The sequence below is a fragment of the Ranitomeya variabilis genome, chromosome 2, assembly GCF_051348905.1.
Source record: "Ranitomeya variabilis isolate aRanVar5 chromosome 2, aRanVar5.hap1, whole genome shotgun sequence".
NCBI classification, from domain to species: Eukaryota; Metazoa; Chordata; class Amphibia; order Anura; family Dendrobatidae; genus Ranitomeya; species Ranitomeya variabilis.
The window spans coordinates 908,456,249-908,478,163 of record NC_135233.1 but is presented as its reverse complement, the minus strand read 5'-3'; the positions used below and the strand labels follow the sequence as shown (position 1 = coordinate 908,478,163).

Below are 21,915 nucleotides of genomic sequence, written 5' to 3'. Positions count from 1 at the left end.
GAAATCCCCCTTATTGTGCAAATTAAGTCCCATATGGATATTTTTACACAAATTCTCCATAAACACTGGGGTATTTTGCCGGCTAATACAATAATATGGGGAATTCTCCCAAATATACAGAACTGTACCTTCAGTAAAGTCAGTAATGCAGGTAATTTAATTGCACCCACCATACAGAACCATATGGGAGTAAGAACGAGGTATATACCAACTGTACTCTTAATAATGGCTTTTCTTCCATGCTGTAGGTACATGATGTGTCAAACGCTTAAAACCAACAATGTGATTAGGGAACCTTCTCACAGTTCTGGCAGTAAAATATATAAAATACTTGAAAAGTTAACGTGCTGCTTTATTTGGGTCATTTACGGTATAAGGTTATGTTTACATGTTGCATTTTTACTGCATTTTTTCCTGCAAAACCTGCTCTCTTGGCAGTAAGAAAACGCAGTACTGTAAACGCAGCTCAAAATTTGCATTAAAAAACACTGAAAAAAACTTTGAACATAGCATAAAAAGTCCTTCTAGGAAAATGTATGTAGGACGTACAAAGCAATCATTGTATAAATGAATAAGGAGACATATTTATAATATTTCTAAAAAGTTAGACTGTCATATCTCTCACCCAAAAGTTATGCCGCCAAACATGAGGGTCGGGTTTTTTTTCAATAGTGTGCGCAAAACAAAATGTTAAATTACAGTGGTAAGATGGGGATTATATTGAAGGGAGTCTGTCACCAGGTATTTGTTACCACATCTGAGAGCAGCATGATGTAAAGGCAGAGATCATGATTCCAGCGATGTGTCACTTACTGGGCTCTTTGCTGTCATTTTGATAAAATAATTTTATTTGCTGCAGATCTAGCGGTTCTCGGAATGCTGAGCTCTGTATAACCCCACCCACACCACTGATTGGCAGCTTTCTGCCTATGCCCAGTGTACACAGAAAGCTGCCAATCAGTGGTGGAGGTGGGGTTATATAGAGCTCATGAATATGGATTCTTTTTAAATGTTTGTCACGTACAGAGGGCAAATACGGTAGATACTTTGAATGCTAGTATTATTATTATTATTATTTATATAGCACCATTAATTCCATGGTGCTGTACATGAGAAAGGGGTTACATACAGGGTTATAGATATTGTTTACAGTAAATTTACAGTGACAGACTGGTACAGAGGGGAGAGGACCCTGTCCTTGCGGACTTACATTCTACGGGATATAGTAGAATATTTATCAGTATTGCTCCTTATTTAGAAAGGTTTCTGAGCAGTGGGTAATTCCTAATATCCACCGTACCAATGTCAGAGTCTATATAAAGTGAAGAGACACAAGTTCGCTCTCTCTGAGAATGAAGAATAAGCATCTGAGAAACGCGTTGGGTGAACGGATTGTAGGTCCAATATCACACCGTACAGTATTGTGTACTGCTTACACAAAACGTCAAATGACTGTATAGGACTGATATTTTCTAGCGATTTACCTATTGACTGGTCTCAACCAATCAGTCTCTTATTCTGCAGCAATTGTGACTATGATAGCCATGCCATTTGTGGTTTTATTAATTTTTGAAAAAAATCTAAAAGCATTTAAACTGTAGAAAAAGAAAAAAAAAAAATCGAGACGCCAGAATCGCTATGGGTTAGTTACTGCACTCCACATCCCCACACACAAAAAAAATTTAAATATCTCAAATACCACCAAATTGGATCAATAAATACTTCAGCTCAATATGCAAAAAAAAAAAGGTTTTAACCAGTGCCATGAAGAGAAAAATAAAAAAAAATTACGGGTCTCTGAAAATAGTGACAAACATTTTATTTTCTTAATACAAGCTTCTGAATTTATTTTAACTTTTTTTTTTTTAAACACTAAAATATAAAAAAAACCTTAAGTTTGGTATTGCGGTAAGAATTATATTGCCAGTTCATATTTAAAGCATGATGTTCGCCATAAAAACAAAACCCCAAAAACGATGCCTTTTTAATCTTTGTGTGGTTTTTTTTTTTTTCACCATTTCACCTTACTTGGAATTTTTGTCTCCCCATTTTCAATAAAATACAGTTATGGACAAACGTGTTAGCACCCTTGAAATTGTTCCAGAAAATGAATTAAATTATTACAATTACACATATTTTGTTACACACAGGTTTATTGCCTTTGTGGGAATTGGAAAACTAATTTCACACAAAATCCACCAAATGGACTGGACAAAATTGTTGGCACCCTCAGCTTAATATTTGGTTGCACACCCTTTGGAATAAATAACTGCAATCAATCGCTGCCTATAACCATCAACAAGCTTCTTACACCTCTCAACTGGAGTTTTGGGCCACTCTTTTGTAATCTCTTCCAGGTGTCTCATAATTGAAGAGTGCCTTCTCCCAACAGCAATTTTAAGGTCTCTCCACAGGTACTCAATGGGATTTAGATCCGGACTCATTGCTGGCCACTTCAGCGCTTTGTTTCCAATCTATTTCTTCTTGAACTATGTTTGGGGTCACTGTGACCCATTACCTAGGACGGATACCCAGCTTTCTGACACTGGGCACTACATTGCAAACAAAAATCCTTGCACACAAAGCACCCAGAACAACCTGGAAACATCTTTGAACCTCCACCATATCTTGGTCTCATCTGTCCACAAAAGGCTTTCCCAGAAGGATTTTGGCTTACTAATGTACATTTTGGCAAACTGTAGTCTAGCTGTTTTACGTGTCTGTGTCAGAAGTGGAGTCCTCCTGGGTCTCCAGCCATATTGTTTCATTACTTCCATATATTGACTGGTAGTTTGCGCTGACACTGATGCTCCCTGAGCCTGCAGGACAGCTTGAATTTCTTTGGAACTTGATTGGGCTGCTTATCCACCATCTGGACTATCCTGTGTTGCAACCTTTCAGCAATTTTTCTCTACCGTTCACACCCAGTGAGATTAGCTACATTGCCAACTTCGTGGTTGTGTTGCGCACCATGGACAACAAGTAACATCAAAATCTCTAGAGATTGATTTGTAACCTTAAGATACCAGATATTGTTCCACAATTTTGTTTCTCAAGCCTTCAGACAGTTCTCTTCTCAGCTTTCTGTTCTCCATGATTAGTGTGGCACACAGACATAAAATACAAATATTGAGTCAACTTTTCTTTTTATCTTGTTTCAAGGGTGATTTTTATATTGCCTGCACCCAGGGGCTGGCTGGCAATTTTCAGCCTGGGGGGCAATTACAAGGCAGTGGCCCTCGAGTTGCGGTGGCCCTCCTTTTCCCTGCTTATATCTGGCCGCTGCATTAAAGTAGCAGAGATAACGGGCTTTAAAAACAGGCTGGTACACAGATATGGGAACTGAACGGAGCTTGCTGCATAGATATGGGAGCAGAATCGAGCTTACTCCAGAGATATGGGAACAGAACAGAGCTTACTACAGAGATATGTGAGCAGAACAGAGCTTACTACAGAGATATGGGAGCAGAACAGAGCTTATTATAGAGATATGGGAGCAGAACCGAACTTACTGCAAAGATATGGGAGCAGAACCGAGCTTACTACAGAGATATGGGAGCAGAACCGAGCTAACAGCGAGGATATGGGAGCAGAACCGAGCTTACTGCAGAGATATGGGAGCATAACGGGGCTTACTACAGAGATATGGCAGCAGAAACGAGCTTACTACAGAGATAAGGGAGCAGAACCAAGCTTACTACAGAGATAGGGGAACAGAACCGAGCTTACTACAGAGATATGGGAGCAGAAACTAGCTTACTACACAGATAAGGAAGCAGAAACGAGCTTACTACAGAGATATGGGAACAGAACCGAGCTTACTACAGAGATATGGATGCAGAACCGAGCTTACTGCAAAGATATGGGAGCAGAACCAAGCTTTCTACAGAGATATGGGAGCAGAACCGAGCTTAGTGCAGAGAAATGGGAGCAGAACAGAGCTTATTGCAGAGATATGGGAACAGAATTGACCTTACTACAGAGATATGGGAGCAGAACCAAACTTACTACAGAGATATGGGAGCAGAACCTAGCATACTACAGAGATTAGGGAGCAGAACCGAGCTTACTAGAGAGATAAGGGAGCAGAACCGAGCTTACTACAGAGATATGGGAGCAGAACCGAGCTTACTGCAGAGATATGGGAGCAGAACCGAGCTTACTGCAGAGATATGGGAGCAGAACCAAGCTTAATAAGTCTACTACATGGAACCAAGTCTGCTACATAGAAACTGGAGCAGAACTGAGATTACGACATACATACAGTACCATAATCTAGATTACTACATTGATAGAGTACCAGAACAAAGCTTACTGCTTAGATATGGTGCCATAACGGAGCTTACTTACAAACATACACACAACAATACAGCTACACAGTGCCTAGTACTATCACCACTACACAGAGAATACATAATATTATAATATCACCATTACCTCTACATGAAACTACATTCTATACAAAGACCAATGATGCCATCATACACTCCCTGACAGAAGTTATGTCGCTTATCCATGTTATGTAAATAAAAGCTTATAACCTGATGTTAAATTCATCCATTGGTTGTATAAGTTATTCTTTTGAAAGCTGGAACCCTCCAAAATGTGATTTAGGTTAAGAAAATAAATTGTTATCAAAGCAGAAATATTGATCAGTTAATGGACACAGAATGGTCAGATTTTGGCAAGACAAAATTTATGTTGCCCACAGACAAATAATTAACTTAAAATACAAATATGTGTTGCATAACATTGGTGAATGAAGTTGTGGTGCTCATCTAGATTCTTTGGTTTTGTCTTCCAAGCTTCCTCTTTCATCCTTCCCCAAACATGCTTAATGATGTTCATGTCTGGTGACTGGGCTGGCCAGTCCTTGAGCACCTTGATCTTTTTTGCCTGGAGGAACTTTGTTGTAGAGATGGATGTATGAGATGGAGCACCATCCTGCTGCAGAATTTGACCCTTTTTATGATTTGGAATATAAGAGGTAGCTAATACTTCTTGATATTTTAGGCTATTGATATTGCCTTCCACCTTGCAAATGTTTCGCACGCCCCCATACTGAATGTAACTTCAGACCATGATCTTTCCACCACCAAATTTAACTGTTTTCTGGGTGTATTTTGGATCCATGCAGGCTCCAGTAGGTCTCCTTCAGTATTTGCGGTGGCTGCTGTGTAATTCTACTGAAGATTCATCAGAGAAATCCACCTTCTGGCACTTTTCCAGCATACATCTATTTAGCAGGCTGTAGGACTTTGCAAGACACACGGTTTTTTTTGGGCCTTTTGTTTAGTGCTGGCTTCTGGGCACTGATTCGACCATGAAGGCCATTTTGAGACAGAATCCTACAAACTGTTCTAGTTGACACAGGGACTTGAGGTGACCAGGCCTGTTGGAGCTCTGCTGCAGTGGAAGAGGGGCTTGGTTTGGATTTTCTAACCAACAAATGTGCCTCCTGAGCAGTTGTCTTGTGGGGTCTGACAGTCCTGGGCTTGTCAAACACATCTCCAGTCTCTTCAAATCTTTTTTTATTTCTTTTTACTTGACGCTGAGACACATTAAAGGTGCCAGCCACCTCTGCAGTGAATCTGGTCTTCAGCCTCTTGATAATCCAGGCTTTGGTCGCAGGGTGGATTTTTGGCATGTTGTCAGAGCTCAAGTTGCAGTTCAAGTGAAGGTCTGGGGTGCTGGGTTTCTTTTTATACACACATTAAATAACCGATCATTTACTGAGCACAGGTGAGGATGTAAACTAGGATTGGGTGCATTGTATGACCAAGCGACAAAACTTTTGTCTTGCTAAAATCTGACCATTCTGTGTCCATTAACTGATCAATATTTCTGCATTGATGTCAATTTATTTTCTTAACCTAAACCACATTTTGGAAGGTTTCAGCTTGCAAAAGAATAATTTATACAACCAATGGATGAATTTAACATCAGGTTATAAGCTTTTATTTACATAACATGGATAAGCGACATTACTTCTGTCAGGGAGTGTACAACTTTTACTACTAGTATACTACAATACTGATCTTTAATTTTAAAAAAGCACAACAGTAAGTGCCATTGTATACAGGAACTCTGTATTTACGGTCAGTGTAAAGATACTACAGTGATCACTGGTGACATACACAGGAGATCTGTATAAGGTGTCAGTGTACAGGTAATACAGTGATCACCACTGCCATTGACATTATACACAGGAGCTTTGTATATAGTATACAGTGTATAGTGTCAGTGTACAGGTAATACACTGACTCACTAGTGATGTCTCTAGCTGAAGTCCTTCATCTTTGCTTTTCATTTTCATCCAGCACAGACTGCCATCACTTCTTCCAGCCAGGACTCGTCTCTGCATAAAATAACACAGTTACCTAGAGCATGGCTTCCAGACCACATTCCCCACTTTTTCCTTTTCTTCTACACCATGTTCCAAATTATTATGCAAATTATATTTTTCCTAAATGGTCGGTGCAAATGACAGTCAGTCTAATAAAAGTCATCACCCGTTAGAGTATACATCAAATTTTATTGGAGAAACCTCCCAGTGATAACAGTATAATCTCCAAAATGAATAAAAACTCAAAATGCACTGTTCCAAATTAGTAGGCACAGTAGAATTTCTAAACATTTGATCTGTTTTAAAGAACTGAAAATGCTCATTTGTGGAATTTGCAGCATTAGGAGGTCACATTCACTGAACAAAAAAGATATTTAACTCCAAAACATCCTAACAGGCCAAGTTACATGTTATCATTAGTGAGTATATCCAAATTTTTTATTTTTTATTCTTTATTTTTTACATAAATATGGATCCCAGGGCCTGAAGGAGAGTCTCCTCTCCTCCAGACCCTGGGAACCATCAAGGATAGCTTCCGATATTTGTGTCCCATTGACTTGTATTGGTATCGGGTATCGGTATCGGCGATATCCGATATTTTTTGGATATCGGCCGATCCAATCCGATACAGATACTTTCAAATATCGGACGGTATCGCTCAACACTAGTTAACATAGGACCCTTCTTTGATATCACCTTCACAATTCTCGCCTCCATTGAACTTGTGAGTTTTTGGAGAGTTTCTGCTTGTATTTCTTTGCCTCCAGAGCTGCTGTTTTGATGTGAACAGCCTCCCACCCTCATAGATATTTTGCTTGATGATACTCCAAAGGTTCTCTATAGGGTTGAGGTCAGGGGAAGATGGTGGCCGCACCATGAGTTTATCTCCTTTCATGCCCATAGCAGCCAATGACTCAGAGGTATTCTTTGCAGCACGAAATGGTGCATTGTCATGCATGAAGATGATTTTGCTCCTGAAGGCACGTTTCTGCTTTTTTTACAATGGAAGAAAGTTGTCAGTCAGAAATTCTATATACTTTGCAGAGGTCATTTTCACACCTTCAGGTACCTTAAAGGGCCCTTCCAGCTGTTTCCCCATGATTCCAGCCCAAAACATGACTCCTCCACTCCTTGCTGACGTTGCAGCCTTGTTGGGACATGGTGGCCATCCACCAACCATCCACTACTCCATCCATCTGGACCACCCAGGGTTGCTCGACACTCATCAGTAAACAAGACTGTTTGGAAATCAGTCTTCATGTGTGTCTGGGCCCACTGCAACAGTTTCTGCTTGTGAACACTGTTTAGGGGTGGCCGAATAGTAGGTTTATGCACCACCTCAAGCCTTTGAAGGATCCTACACCTTGAGGTTCGAGGGACTCCAGAGGCACCAGCAGCTTCAAATAACTGTTTGCTGCTTTGTAATGGTATTTTGGCAGCTGCTCTCTTTATGCAATGAATTTGTCTGGCAGAAAACCTTCCTCATTATGCCTTTATCTGCAAGAACTCTGTCTGTGCTCTGTTTCAGTCACAAATCTCTTCACAGTATGATGATCACTCTTAAGTTTTCGTGAAATATCTAATGTTTTCATACTTTGACCAAGGCATTGCACTATTTAATGCTTTTCAGCAGCAGAGAGATCCTTTTTATTTCCCATATTGCTTGAAACCTGTGGTCTGCTTTATAATGTGGAACATCATTTTTAAGTAGTTTTTCTTTAATTAGAATCACCTGGAAAACTAATGATCACATGTGTTTAAGATTGATTTCAGTGATCCATTGAGCCCTGAGGCACAATACCATCCACGAGTTTATTTGAAAAACAAAACAATTAAATCTTTATGACACTTAAATCCAATTTGCATAATAATTTGGAACATGGTGTACACTAGACATCTGAATACAGCGGTGCACCCACAAACAATATATAATTGGTTATTATGCAACCTCAGATTGTAAGCTTGCGAGCAGGGCCCTCATTCCTTTTGGTATCTGTTGATCTATGTGTTTATTGTTATGCTTAATGTCCATTGTCTGTACAAGTCCCCTCTAAAATGTAAAGTGTTGGCACTATAGAAATAAAATTATCATAATTATTATTATTAACTGACCATTCCAAATATAAATTATAATCCACCACTGTGCACCCACTAACTATAAATAGCCACTTTCCCCATTTAATATATAAATTAATTAGCACCTGTACTCTTTCCCCCAATTCATTACCAGTCACTTCATCCTCAACGCCCCCCATTATGTACCTACCACTCTAACCCTAACTCCGATTCATTATAGTTACATGACCCTCCCGCCCCAATTCATTGTCATGTCTTTCTCTCCACCGTCTATTCATTATCAACTGCTCTACCCCACATTCAATACATCATTTACTCCCCCACCCTTAAAATTCATTATTTGTTCTTCCCCTAGATCAGGGGTCCCCAACCTGTAGCTCGGGAGCCACATGTGGTTCGCGGTCCCATGAATTGTGGCTCGCGGCTGTCTGCCAGCTTGGTGCATTAGCTCCAGATTTTGTAAATTGGTATGAAGAGCACATCTCAAAATGGTGAACTTTGTGAGTAGCCCTGCACAGAAGAGCAGATCTGGGTAAACATCTACTGGTTTTGAGGGTTTAGAGATAATGTAAGTATGGTACGCTGGAGACAGGATACTACCGGTCAGAGGAGGAGCTTGAAGCTGGATGTGACTGTGTTGGTTGGGAGTGCGTAATGGAAGAATGCTGAATGGGGGTTTGGTGGGAACCCCTGGATCTTGGTATACTGCTTCAGGGTGATTTGTGCAGAAAAGCTTTCGTTATCATTATACCCGTAATGGGGCTTTGGTTGCCACTATTGTGAGGGGAGCAGGAACTGGATGTGGCTCGCGACCCTCTTGCAGAGCTGAATGTGGCTCTCAAGGTCAGAAAGGTTGGGGACCACTGCCCTAGATCATCATTTGCTATCCCCACCCCCTCTTCAATTGATCATTTGCTCTCCCCACCCCCACCTTCAATTAAATTGCTGTCCCCTGTCCCTCACACTGAATTTATCATTTTGCAGTCCCCCCACTTTAATTTGAAGTCCCCTTACTTCATTCATTGCAGTCCCCTATCACCCCTCACTTCATCTGCAGTGCCTCTTCATCATTTGCAGCCCCCTATCCCCCTTCCATTTCATTATGAGCAGTCCCACATCAGACACACTTCATCATGTGCAGTCCTGCAGTCCCCTTCTCCCACTTCATCATGTGCAGTCCCCTTTCCCCCCGACTTCATCATGTGCAGTCACCCTTACCCCCCACTTCATGTGCAGTCCATCTTACACTCCACTCCCCCTTCATCATGCGCAATCCCCCTTACCCCCACATCATCATGTGCAGTCCCCATTACCCCCCACTTCATGTGCAGATCACCTTACCCCCCACTCCCCCTTCATCATGCGCAATCCCCCTTACCCCCACATCATCATGTGCTGCCCCATTCCTTCATGTACAGCCCCACTCTCCCCACTTCATCATGTGCAGTCTCCTTTATCCACTAAACTATCATGTACAGCCCCACTCAACCTTCATCATGTGCAGCCCCACTTACCCCCTCACTCCATCATGTGCAGTCTCCTTTAACCCCCAAATTCCATAATGTGCAGCCTCCTTACACCCCCCACTTCATAACTTGCAGTTACCCACCATTAAATTTATTTTATAAAGAAAACAAAAAAGTTCTTCATATTTACCTCACCAGTCGCTCCCCTGCAGTGCCTCTCTGCTTCTAGCATCTGGGTCATGTTGGCGTGTGCGTGAGGACGCCATCGCGCATGCCCAACACCTAACCTGGAAGTATAGAAAACATGAAGGGAGCAGTAGCTGCGCAGCCGTCAAGGTGACAGCCAAGCATAGCTCCTGGCCCCAGCGCAGACGTGTGCGCTAACTGTGATGCAGCTGTGTCTGCTGCCAGCCGCGTCACAGTACAGCAGACATGGCTGCGCACAATTTGCTGTGTGGCTGTAGCCACCACCAGGCAGCCGGCCCTGAACAGCTGCTGGGGGAGCGGCCCGGGGGGCATTTGCCTCTTTGCCACCTGGGCCAGTCAGCCCCTGCCTGCACCTGTTACTTGCCACAGGTAGTTTGATTGAGCATCACATGCTTGAAACAAAGTTGTTTACCCACAATTTTGAAAAGGTGTCAACAATTTTGTCCGGCCCATTTTTGGGGTGTGTGTAAAATTATGTTCAGTTTGCCTTTTTTCCCCTCTTTTTTTCTGTGTTGTTCCAATACATACAAAGGAAATAAACATTTGTATTACAAAGCATGTGTAATTTGAATAATTTTCTGGGAAACATGCTTCATTTTCTGTAACAATTTCAAGAAGCCAACACTTTCAGCCATAACTGTATATGGTACAATGAATGTTATCATTTTTTACAATTTATCCTGCAAAAAAACAAGTTATGGCCCTTTGAACAAGAGGGAAAAAGAGCAAGAACATGAAAAATATCCGGGTCCTTAAAAGGCAAATATTCTATGGAAGTCCTGGTGTGATATACAGTATATGGAGAACTGACAGTGACAAGCTTTCTTTCTGCCATCACACATATCTCACACATAATCCCATCACTAGCATTGAAATCCTGTTGCTACATCATAAATCAGATAAAACGCCATTTGCAAGTCCTAAACACAACTAATCGGCTCACCTTTCTCTCCTCGCTTCTTCTTTGTTCGATCAATGTGGTCCTTGAGCTGAATTCGAACCTGTCTCTCATTTGGTTGGTCTCTTATGAACGGATGCTTCATTAGCTGCTCTGTTGTAGGTCTTTGGCTATGGTTCTTTACAAGACAGCTCTCAAAAAAGGACTGAAATTTTTTAGACCTGAAAAGAAAATTATGAAATTGAATATAGAGCAAACTCAAGTGTTTCAATAGAAAAATCAATATTCCTGATAAAGGACCTGAAATGCCAACACTTCACTGTTCTGCAAGCATGCTATCCAGATATACCAAGCTGAGGAACGGCTGGTTCTTGGTCCAGTGCTTTAATATTTCGATTAGCAGACAAAATACGGTAGTAGAAACCTAAATTTATATATAAAAAAATGCAACATGGCATAAGTCACATACTACTGAGAGCATGATTTAAAGAACATCTGTCACCGGGTCAAAAGTGGCTAGTTCTTGCCCTTATCTTCATCCTGCAGCGCCCCGTGTATGCTGTCTTTAGTTTGTTTGCTTTTTTTTTTTTTTTTTTTTTTTTTAAGGGGAGCCCCTCATGTAAAAAAAACCGCTATGAACCTGTAGATATGCGGATAACCTGCAAGTTAATAGCGTTATGAAGTCATGCGGCCGCGCTCTGAAGGCCAGGCTGCTGGGGGGAAATTACGGTAACTTTATTCCTTCCGGGAGTCTTTGGATTTCAAACATAGAAGCGTGGCTGGCGCGCCTTCAGTCACCACTCGGTGCATAGACTACACACCGACACTGACTGACAGCCGTCTCAGCAGTGCATCAGTACACAACCGGCTGTCAGTGATAGTGCAGGGTGTCGTTACAGCCGCTGCTTACCATGTAGTGAGCGGTGACTGAAGCAGCACCTCAATATCTGCAGGTTAATAACGGTTTTTTTCGACATTAGGGGTTCTCTTTCCAGAGATACAGGCCTTTTTATTATTTTTTGGTCTTTAACAAGAGTGTGTACTACAGGATAATAATGCACAGCAGATGAAATAAGGACAAGTCTCCAGAGAATTTCAAGAGCTGTACCCCCCTTGGTAAAAACCATAAACATTAGCACAAAGTACTCATGTCTCCCCTCATCTCCTCTTCACACAATTGCCTACAAGATTTCTCCCGAGCATCCCCCCTTACTCCCGAACTCTCTACCCCAACATATCAGACTCTCGCCTACCGTGGAAACGTTTTAGCTAGCCCCTGTGGACATAGTTTAGTATTTCCTGACTAAAATGCAAGTAACTGATCAATGACTGAAATTAGGAAGCAAAGCATTACAAAATTAGAATATAAACATGACTAGAATCACATTTTGGGAACATTTGCAGGAACTCGCAATCGAAAAAAATCACTAGAAATTCATTTTGGGAACAAGACAGGCTAAAACTGAAAGGTTTTGATTTATGAGTATCGTCATAGGAAATATGGGAAATGTTATGTGATATTTAATTTCATTTTTATTTTATATATTCTAACCTGCAAATGTGCTGAACCAAACTGTGGAAGTGCTACCATCTTGTCTTGGACCCCAAACATGGATTGCTAAAGAGTCATGTACCGTCATTTACTACAGTGCAGCAGTCTTAATAGTGGAGGTTACAGTTGAGTAACTATGTCCAGCACTACCCATAGATCACCACTTAGAAGTACACACCGGGTCATACTAGTCCACCGATAATCATAGAACAGGCACATCGTATATGGACAAACGTACCGCTGTGTTCAGGTAAAGCAGAGAAGGAAGCCGTTTGATTTAACTCAAAGGGCAGTTTGAAAATTCGTAAATTTTTAGCAAAACACAGGGTTGCACAAAAATTTTGCACGTTTTCATGACGGAATAGACAAGCTGCACCAAAATAGGTGGAGCAGGGAAGTAGCCGGGGCGTCGCTTCCCACTACTGTCAAATTCTAATAGGAGGCGGAAGCCACAGCGAAGATGCCAGGAAATCCTGTAGGTCAGTGTTAGCAGTTTGAACTGGATACGCTGGGGAATTGGGAGCCAATGAGGGAATTTGCAAAAAGGGGGAAGCGGAGGAGTAGCGAGGAGATAAATGAACTAGTCGGGCAACAGAGTTAAGGATGGACTGAAGAAGTGAGAGTGTTAGCAGGTAAGCCACAGAGGAGGATGTTGCAGTAGTCAAGAAGGGAGATGAAAAGGGCATGTACAAGCATTTTAGTAGAGTGAGGGTTGAGGAAAGGACGGATTCTGGAAATCTTTTTGAGGTGGAGGCAACAGGAGGTGGCGAGAGCTTGGAAGTGCGATATGAATGACTGGGCAAAGTCAAGGATTTCTCCTAGGCAGCGGATTTCCAGTATAGGGAAAATCGTGATATTTATTATGATAGATAGATCAGGTAGAGAAGATACACAAGATGGAGGAAAGATAATTAGTTCAGATTTGTACACAATGAGCTTGAATTAGCGGGAGGAGAAGAAGGAAGATATGGCTGATAGACACTCTGGGATTTTGGACAGAAGAGAGGTGGCATCTGGGCCAGAGAGGTAGATCGGAGTGTCATCAAAATACAGATGGTACTGAAAGCCATGGGACTATAACAGTATGGACACACGTTGTGGATTTGCCCGCGGATCCGCAGCGGATTTGCAGCAGTTTTCCATCCAGTTTACAGTACCATGTAAACCTATGGAAAACCAAATCCGCAGTGCACATGCTGCGGAAAATACCATGTGGAAACGCTGCATTTTATTTTCTGCAGCATGTCAATTCTTCGTGCGGATTCCGCAGCGTTTTACACCTGCTCATCAATAGGAATCCGCAGGTGTTAAAATGCAGGTGAAATCAGCACAAAAAACGCTGGAAATCCATGGTAAAGCCACGGGTTTTACCTGCGGATATTTCAAATACTGAGCGGAAAAATCCGCAGAAAAATCCCCAACGTGGGCACATACCCTAAGAGTTGTCCCAGTCCAAGGGTATAGAAGAGAAGGGGTCCTAGGAGAGCCTAGAGGGACTCCAACAGAAAGGGCAGGTTGAGGAGGTAGTGTGGAAGTGGGAGATACTAAATGTGTGGTTACAAAGGTAAACAATTACACCAAACAATTTACACCTTAAGCATTTTTTTTTTTTTTTGCAGTGCTGGAGTGGTACTTCTAATTTAAAATTACTTAATCTGATACTTCTCTGCCGTTGTTTTCACCTTCAATCACCACCGCTCCCATCAGTCTCTGGCAGTTTGTGACTTGCCGGATCAATCCATTGTTTGCTGGAGTGAGCCGGAGGTCACAACTCAATACAAGTCTATGAGGGCCTGGTTCTGTCTCTCAGTTTTGCATTCAGAGCTTATGATGTAGCTTCTGACTTCCGGGCAGTAAGAAGTTGCGATCACAAGATGGCGGCACAGGACCGCAGCAGCACCGATAAAAGAAGGCAAGTAAGTGTAAGGCTACGTTCACATTTGCGTTGTGCGCCGCAGCGTCGGCGCCGCAACGCACAACGCAAACAAAAACGCAGCAAAACGCATGCACAATGCTGCGTTTTGCGCCGCATGCGTCCTTTTTTTGATTGATTTTGGACGCAGCAAAAATGCAACTTGCTGCGTCCTCTGCGCCCGGACGCGGGCGCCGCAGGGACGCATGCGGCGCAAAACGCAAGTGCGACGCATGTCCATGCGCCCCCATGTTAAATATAGGGGCGCATGACGCATGCGGCGACGCTGCGGCGCCCGACGCTGCGGCGCCGAACGCAAATGTGAACGTAGACTTAAGGCCCCGTCTCACATAGCGAGATCGCTAGCGAGATCGCTGCTGAGTCACAAGTTTTGTGACGCAACAGCGACCTCCATAGCGATCTCGCTATGTGTGACACGTACCAGCGATCAGGCCCCTGCTGCGAGATCGCTGGTCGTGTCGGAATGGCCTGGACCTTTTTTTGGTCGTTGAGGCCCCGCTGACATTGCTGAATCGGTGTGTGTGACACCGATCCAGCGATGTCTTCACTGGTAACCAGGGTAAACATCGGGTTACTAAGCGCAGGGCCGCGCTTAGTAACCCGATGTTTACCCTGGTTACCAGCGTAAATGTAAAAAAAAAAAAACAATACATACTCGCCTTCTGATGTCCGTCAGGTCCCTTGCCGTCTGCTTCCTGCTCTCACTGACTGCCGGCCGTACAGTGAGAAGTGAGAGCACAGCAGTGACGTCACCGCTGCGCTCTGCTCTCACAGTACGGCGGCTCAGTCAGTCAGAGCAGGAAGCAGACGGCAAGGGACCTGGACACCGAAAGGCGAGTATGTACTGTTTGTTTTTTTTGGTAACCAGGGTAAACATCGGGTTACTAAGCGCGGCCCTGCGCTTAGTAACCCGATGTTTACCCTGGTTACCCGGGTGCTGCAGGGGGACTTCGGCATCGTTGAAGACAGTTTCAACGATGCCGAACTCGTTCCCCTGATCGTTGGTCGCTGGGGAGAGCTGTCTGTGTGACAGCTCCCCAGCGACCACACAGCGACTTACCAACGATCACGGCCAGGTCGTATCGCTGGTCGTGATCGTTGGTAAATCGCTAAGTGAGACGGGGCCTTTAGACAGGTGTCAGGAACCTTAGCTTAGCAGGAAAACTCCAGCACTGAAAAAAAACAAAAAACGGAGTGGAGCTTCAAAGCTGTCTTTTGTCATTTAGTTAGTTTTCGGAGTTTTACATCAATGTCACTTTTCCAAATGTTTTTGGACCAATTCATCAAATGAATTTCTCAATAGTCACAAAATTGGAGTAAAAGTAACTGGAGTAATTTTATGTATGTAAGTTATTTTGGTGAAATTTTTGTACAATTTTGTGAACCATGCAACTTTTTGAGCTAAGAAATTGCAAAACAGGTTAATGACATAAAAAAGCATTTTTTTAATTTTTGCATAATTCATCATGCACTTGCGCTATTTTGGTGGAAAAAACTGCAGTAAAAACTAAAACCCCAAAAAAGAAAAGTGACTAAAAAAACACAAAAGATGAATCGAGGCCATGGTTTTTTTTTTGTTTTTTTTTTAACTAGAGAAGCAATTCTGGCCTCTAATTTCATAGTTAAGAGTCAAGACCTAGAATAGTAAATGTACTCAAACTGTGTGCAGGAAAAACATCTTAATATGGATGTGTGGAGAGAAAACACGCAATAAATAACAGATATATTGACAGAAGTCGTAACCATCATCCCTCTCTGACAGTGCTTCAACTGGCAGATTTTACAATTTCCTTTGTGATTCTTTATCTACAGGGTGAATAACAGAACCCTACCTCCCTTGCGTGGTTTGTAAAGGAGAATGGTTATCAGGCCTCATTCATGAATGAAAGAGGACCATCAACATGTCCTATTTGATTCAACATGTTTTACAATCATAAAAATGTAAGACTGTTTAGTTTCTAATTTCGGACCTCCAGAAAAAAACGCAACATATATGGTTTAATGCCGAAAAACACAAACAATTGTATATTTGAAAACCCAGCATTGTTGCAGACATCCAGGAGAGGAGTAAGAGAAGCTCAAGGCCGTTACCGCAAAAATTATTCCAGCAGGAACATCAGTAGATGAACATGTCGCCAAGTACTGATATCACTTCACTGAAGCGACTGTACCTGCAACCTGATGCACCTTCTTCCATCACTCCCCTCTGCATCTGACATATCAGCTCAGCGAGCACGATGATGTCATTGCATCGCATCCGCAGTGCCAAGCTGTGCAGAGGACCAGAAGACACCATGAAGAGACCGGAACAGCGGGGAATGGACCGAGGAAAGTTTTTTGTTATGAGGGGCACATTATACTGTATGGAGCACTATGTGGAGCCATTATACTGCATGGAGCATTTTTTTAATTGTCATTATACTGTATGGAGGGCTGTGTGGTGATTACAGTAGAGGAATTATACTGTAATTAAGATATTGAGGGGGTGGTGTGGGAGTAGGGTCATCATGCCGTGCATGTGTAAAAATTCACTCGGGGGTGGGTATCTAAGGCTAGTTTCACATTTGCGTTTAAAAACGCAGAGTTTAAAACGCAAACGCAGGTGGTTAAAAAACGCATGTAAACGCGTGCAAACGCTGCGTTTATTAGACGCATGCGTTTTCTCATGCAGTGTCATTGAGACATATATATATCATTGAGACACACATATTATATATATATATATATATATATATATATATATATATATATATATATATATATATATATATATATATATATATATATATATATATATATATATATATATAAATAAATATTTACTTCAGCGCAATATAGCAGAAAAGCCGATTGCCGGCTTTTCATTTCTCCTGCCTAAACCCGACATGATATGAGACATGGTTTACATACAGTAAACCATGTCATATCCCCCTTTTTTTTGCATATTCCACACTACTAATGTTAGTAGTGTGTATGTGCAAAATTTCGGCGCTGTAGCTATTAAATTTCAGGGTTAAATCGCAGAAAAAATTGGTGTGGGCTCCCGCGCAATTTTCTCCGCCAGAGCGGTAAAGCCAGTGACTGAGGGCAGATATTAATAGCCAGGAGAGGGTCCATGGTTATTGGCCCCCCCTGGCTAAAAACATCTGCCCCCAGCCACCCCAGAAAAGGCACATCTGGAAGATGCGCCTATTCAGGCACTTGGCCACTCTCTTCCCACTCCCGTGTAGCGGTGGGATATGGGGTAATGAAGGGTTAATGCCACCTTGCTACTGTAAGGTGACATTAAGCCAGATTAATAATGGAGAGGCGTCAATTATGACACCTATCCATTATGAATCCAATTGTATGAAATGGTTAAAAAAAAAACACACACACAATATTGCAAAGTATTTTAATGAAATAAACACACAGGTTGTTGTAATATTTTATTGCTCTCTCAATCCACCTGAAGACCATCGTTCTGTAACAAATTAAAAATAATAAACCAACAATATACATACCTTCCGTAGATCTGTAATGTCCCACGATGTAAATCCATCTGAAGGGGTTAAAATATTTTACAGGCAGCTCTGCTATAATGCAGCTGTGCTCCTGCCTGTAAACCCCGGGGAATGAAGGTAATGTAGGGCAATGACCTATAGTTACCTTCAGTCGCGGTGATGCGCCCTCTGCTGGATGTCCTCATATGACGTCGAGCGTGGGAAAAAGTTAAAAAAAAACGCCTCTAGAAATGACTACATGTTGCATTTCTGCAACAAAACGCAAGCATAGAAAAGACGCATGCGTCGTCAAACGCGGCAAAACGCATACAAAAAAAATGCATGCGTTTTTAATGTTAAATACAGGAAAAAAATGCATGCTTTTTTTGCAGTAAAACGCAGCGGCAGAAAACGCAAATGTGAAACCAGCCTTACTGTCTTTGAGAGGCACTTTTGTTTGCATACTTTATTATTTATATCATTCAAGGTTGTCTATCTTTTGTTATTCAATGCTTAAATTAGGCCATTGGGTCATATGCTTTTCACTGCTGTTTCATAACATTATTCCAATATTTTATTCTAATATCTATTAATTAAAATGTACTTTGTTCATGAAACAACCCCTTTAAAGGGAATCTGTCACCACAATTGACTTATGTAACCTATTAATATGGGCATATAGCAGGGCCGGACTGGCCATCGGGCAGTTCTGGCATTTGCCAGAGGGGCCGCCACCTGCCGTGTGCCCCTCCCTGTGCAGGAGCCCCTTTGATGTGGTGACAGGACAGGAGCCGCTCAAAAGCAGGAGAAGGAGGCGCGGCCTCAACTGCTCTTTTCATGCAAACATCAGCAATGGGACAGGAGCAGTCAGGAGGAAGCGTGGAGATAAGCTGGGCTGGGGCAAGGAGGCATTTATTCCCGGGCTATCTCCCAGCTCCTGCTCATGGCTGGGGATAATTTACATACCTCTTCTAGAGGCCGTACCAGACACAGCTGCTGTCTGTAGCACCCAGCCAATGAAATCAAGCAGGGGAGCTACAGAAACCAATGGGAGGAGGTGGGCGGGGCCAGTGCTGTGAGAACAAGATGATGGAAGATAACAGCACTGAGCTCTTCCAATAGCAGCTTTCCCTCCTCTGCTGTATCAGTGCTGCAGGATGCAGGGCTGAGGGTGAGAGGATCAGTGCTGGAGGATGCAGGGCTGAGTGTGAGAGGATCAGTGCTGGAGGATGCAGGGCTGAGGGTGAGAGGATCAATGCTGGAGGATGCAGGGCTGAGGGTGGGAGGATCAGTGCTGGAGGATGCAGGGCTGAGGGTGAGAGGATCAGTGCTGGAGGATGCAGGGCTGAGGGTGAGAGGATCAGTGCTGGAGGATGCAGGGCTGAGGGTGAGAGGATCAGTGCTGGAGGATGCAGGGCTGAGGGCCAGAAGATCAGTGCTGGAGGATGCAGACCTGAGGGTGAGGGGATTAGTGCTGGAGGATGCAGGGCTGAGGGTGAGAGGATCAGTGCTCGAGGATGCAGGGCTGAGGGCCAGAGGATCAGTGCTGGAGGATGCAGGACTGAGAGTGAGAGGATCAGTGCTGGAGGATGCAGGGCTGAGGGTGAGGGGATCAGTGCTGGAGGATGTAGGGCTGAGGGTGAGAGGATCAGTGCTGGAGGATGCAGGGCTGAGGGCCAGAAGATCAGTGCTGGAGGATGCAGACCTGAGGGTGAGGGGATTAGTGCTGGAGGATGCAGGGCTGAGGGTGAGAGGATCAGTGCTGGAGGATGCAGGGCTGAGGGCCAGAGGATCAGTGCTGGAGGATGCAGGACTGAGAGTGAGAGGATCAGTGCTGGAGGATGCAGGGCTGAGGGTGAGGTGATTAGTGCTGGAGGATGCAGGGCTGAGGGTGAGAGGATCAGTGCTGGAGGATGCAGGGCTGAGGGCCAGAGGATCAGTGCTGGAGGATGCAGGGCTGAGGGTGAGGGGATCAGTGCTGGAGGATGTAGGGCTGAGGGTGAGAGGATCAGTGCTGGAGGATGCAGGGCTGAGAGGATCAGTGCTGGAGGATGCAGGGCAGAGGTCGAGAGGATCAGTGCTGGAGGATGTAGGGCTGAGGGTGAGAGGATCAGTGCTGGAGTATGCAGGGCTGAGAGGATCAGTGCTGGAGGATGCAGGACTGAGGATGAGGGGATCAGTGCTGGAGGATGCAGGGCTGAGTGTGAGAGGAACAGTGCTGGAGGATGCAAGACTGAGGATGAGAGGATCAGTGCTGGAGGATGCAAGGCTGAGGGTGAGAGGATCAGTGCTGGAGGATGCAGGGCTGAGGGTGAGAGGATCAGTGCTGGAGGATGCAGGGCTGAGGGTGAGAGGATCAGTGCTGGAGAATGCAGGGCTGAGAGGATTAGTGCTGGAGGATGCAGGGCTGAGGGTGAGAGGATCAGTGCTGGATGATGGAGGGCTGAGGGTGAGGAGGGCTCAGGCCTGTGTGCAACCACTAGCAATGGAGTTGAAATCCCCTGCTCCTAGAAAGTAATGTCACATGAAGAAATTCAGCTGCCTGCAGAAAGGAGTGAGTATATATGTATATGTTCAATGTGTAAAGTTTGTATATGTGCAAGTCATGTGTCTGTAGTTCGTGTATGTGCATATATATGTACTATCTGTAAATGTACAGTATATGTACTGTGTGTATATATCTATTGTATATACTGTATATGCACCTTATGTGTCTGTATATGTGTGTGTGAGCCAGGGCTCGTCCGAGGGTGAGTATATCCATATTTTTTATTTTTATTCTTTATTTTTCACATGAATATGGATCCCAGGGCCTGAAGGAGAGTTTCCTCTCCTTCAGACCCTGAGAACATCCAGGATCGCTCCCTGCACACGCCGTACCCGGCGTATAAGACAACCCCCGACTTTTGGGACAATTAATAGGGGTTAAAAAGTCGTCTTATACGCCGGAAAATACGGTATATACACTCACCGGCCACTTTATTAGGTACACCATGCTAGTAACGGGTTGGACCCCCTTTTGCCTTCAGAACTGCCTCAATTCTTCGTGGCATAGATTCAACAAGGTGCTGGAAGCATTCCTCAGAGATTTTGGTCCATATTGACATGATGGCATCACACAGTTGCCGCAGATTTGTCGGCTGCACATCCCAAAGATGCTCCATACAAGGCAGGATGGATCCATACTTTCATGTTGTTTACGCCAAATTCTGACCCTACCATCCGAATGTCGCAGCAGAAATCGAGACTCATCAGACCAAGCAACGTTTTTCCAATCTTCTACTGTCCAATTTCGATGAGCTTGTACAAATTGTAGCCTCAGTTTCCTGTTCTTAGCTGAAAGGAGTGGTACCCGGTGTGGTCTTCTGCTGCTGTAGCCCATCTGCCTCAAAGTTCGACGCACTGTGCGTTCAGAGATGCTCTTAGGCCTACCTTGGTTGTAACGGGTGGCGATTTGAGTCACTGTTCCCTTTCTATCAGCTCGAACCAGTCTGCCCATTCTCCTCTGACCTCTGGCATCAACAAGGCATTTTCGCCCACAGAACTGCCGCTCACTGGATTTTTTTTCTTTTTCGGACCATTCTCTGTAAACCCTAGAGATGGTTGTGCGTGAAAATCCCAGTAGATCAGCAGTTTCTGAAATACTCAGACCAGCCCTTCTGGCACCAACAACCATGCCACGTTCAAAGGCACTCAAATCACCTTTCTTCCCCATACTGATGCTCGGTTTGAACTGCAGGAGATTGTCTTGACCATGTCTACATGCCTAAATGCACTGAGTTGCCGCCATGTGATTGGCTGATTAGAAATTAAGTGTTAACAAGAAGTTGGACAGGTGTACCTAATAAAGTGGCCGGTGAGTGTGTGTATATATGTATATGTATATGTATATATATATATATATATATATATATATATATATATATATATATATATATATATATATATATATATA

General features: G+C 43.4%; 1 protein-coding gene across 10 annotated transcripts in view; it reads right to left on the bottom strand.

Annotated features, from left to right (window-relative positions):
* TNIK (TRAF2 and NCK interacting kinase) overlaps positions 1-21,915 on the bottom strand; it is a 342,780-nt gene that overhangs the window by 127,051 nt on the left and 193,814 nt on the right. For all 10 annotated transcript variants that reach the window (XM_077290529.1, XM_077290531.1, XM_077290534.1 and 7 more), the window contains exon 10: positions 11,039-11,214. In XM_077290529.1, the coding sequence (XP_077146644.1) occupies positions 11,039-11,214 (176 nt within the window). The remainder of the gene's footprint in view (positions 1-11,038; positions 11,215-21,915) is intronic.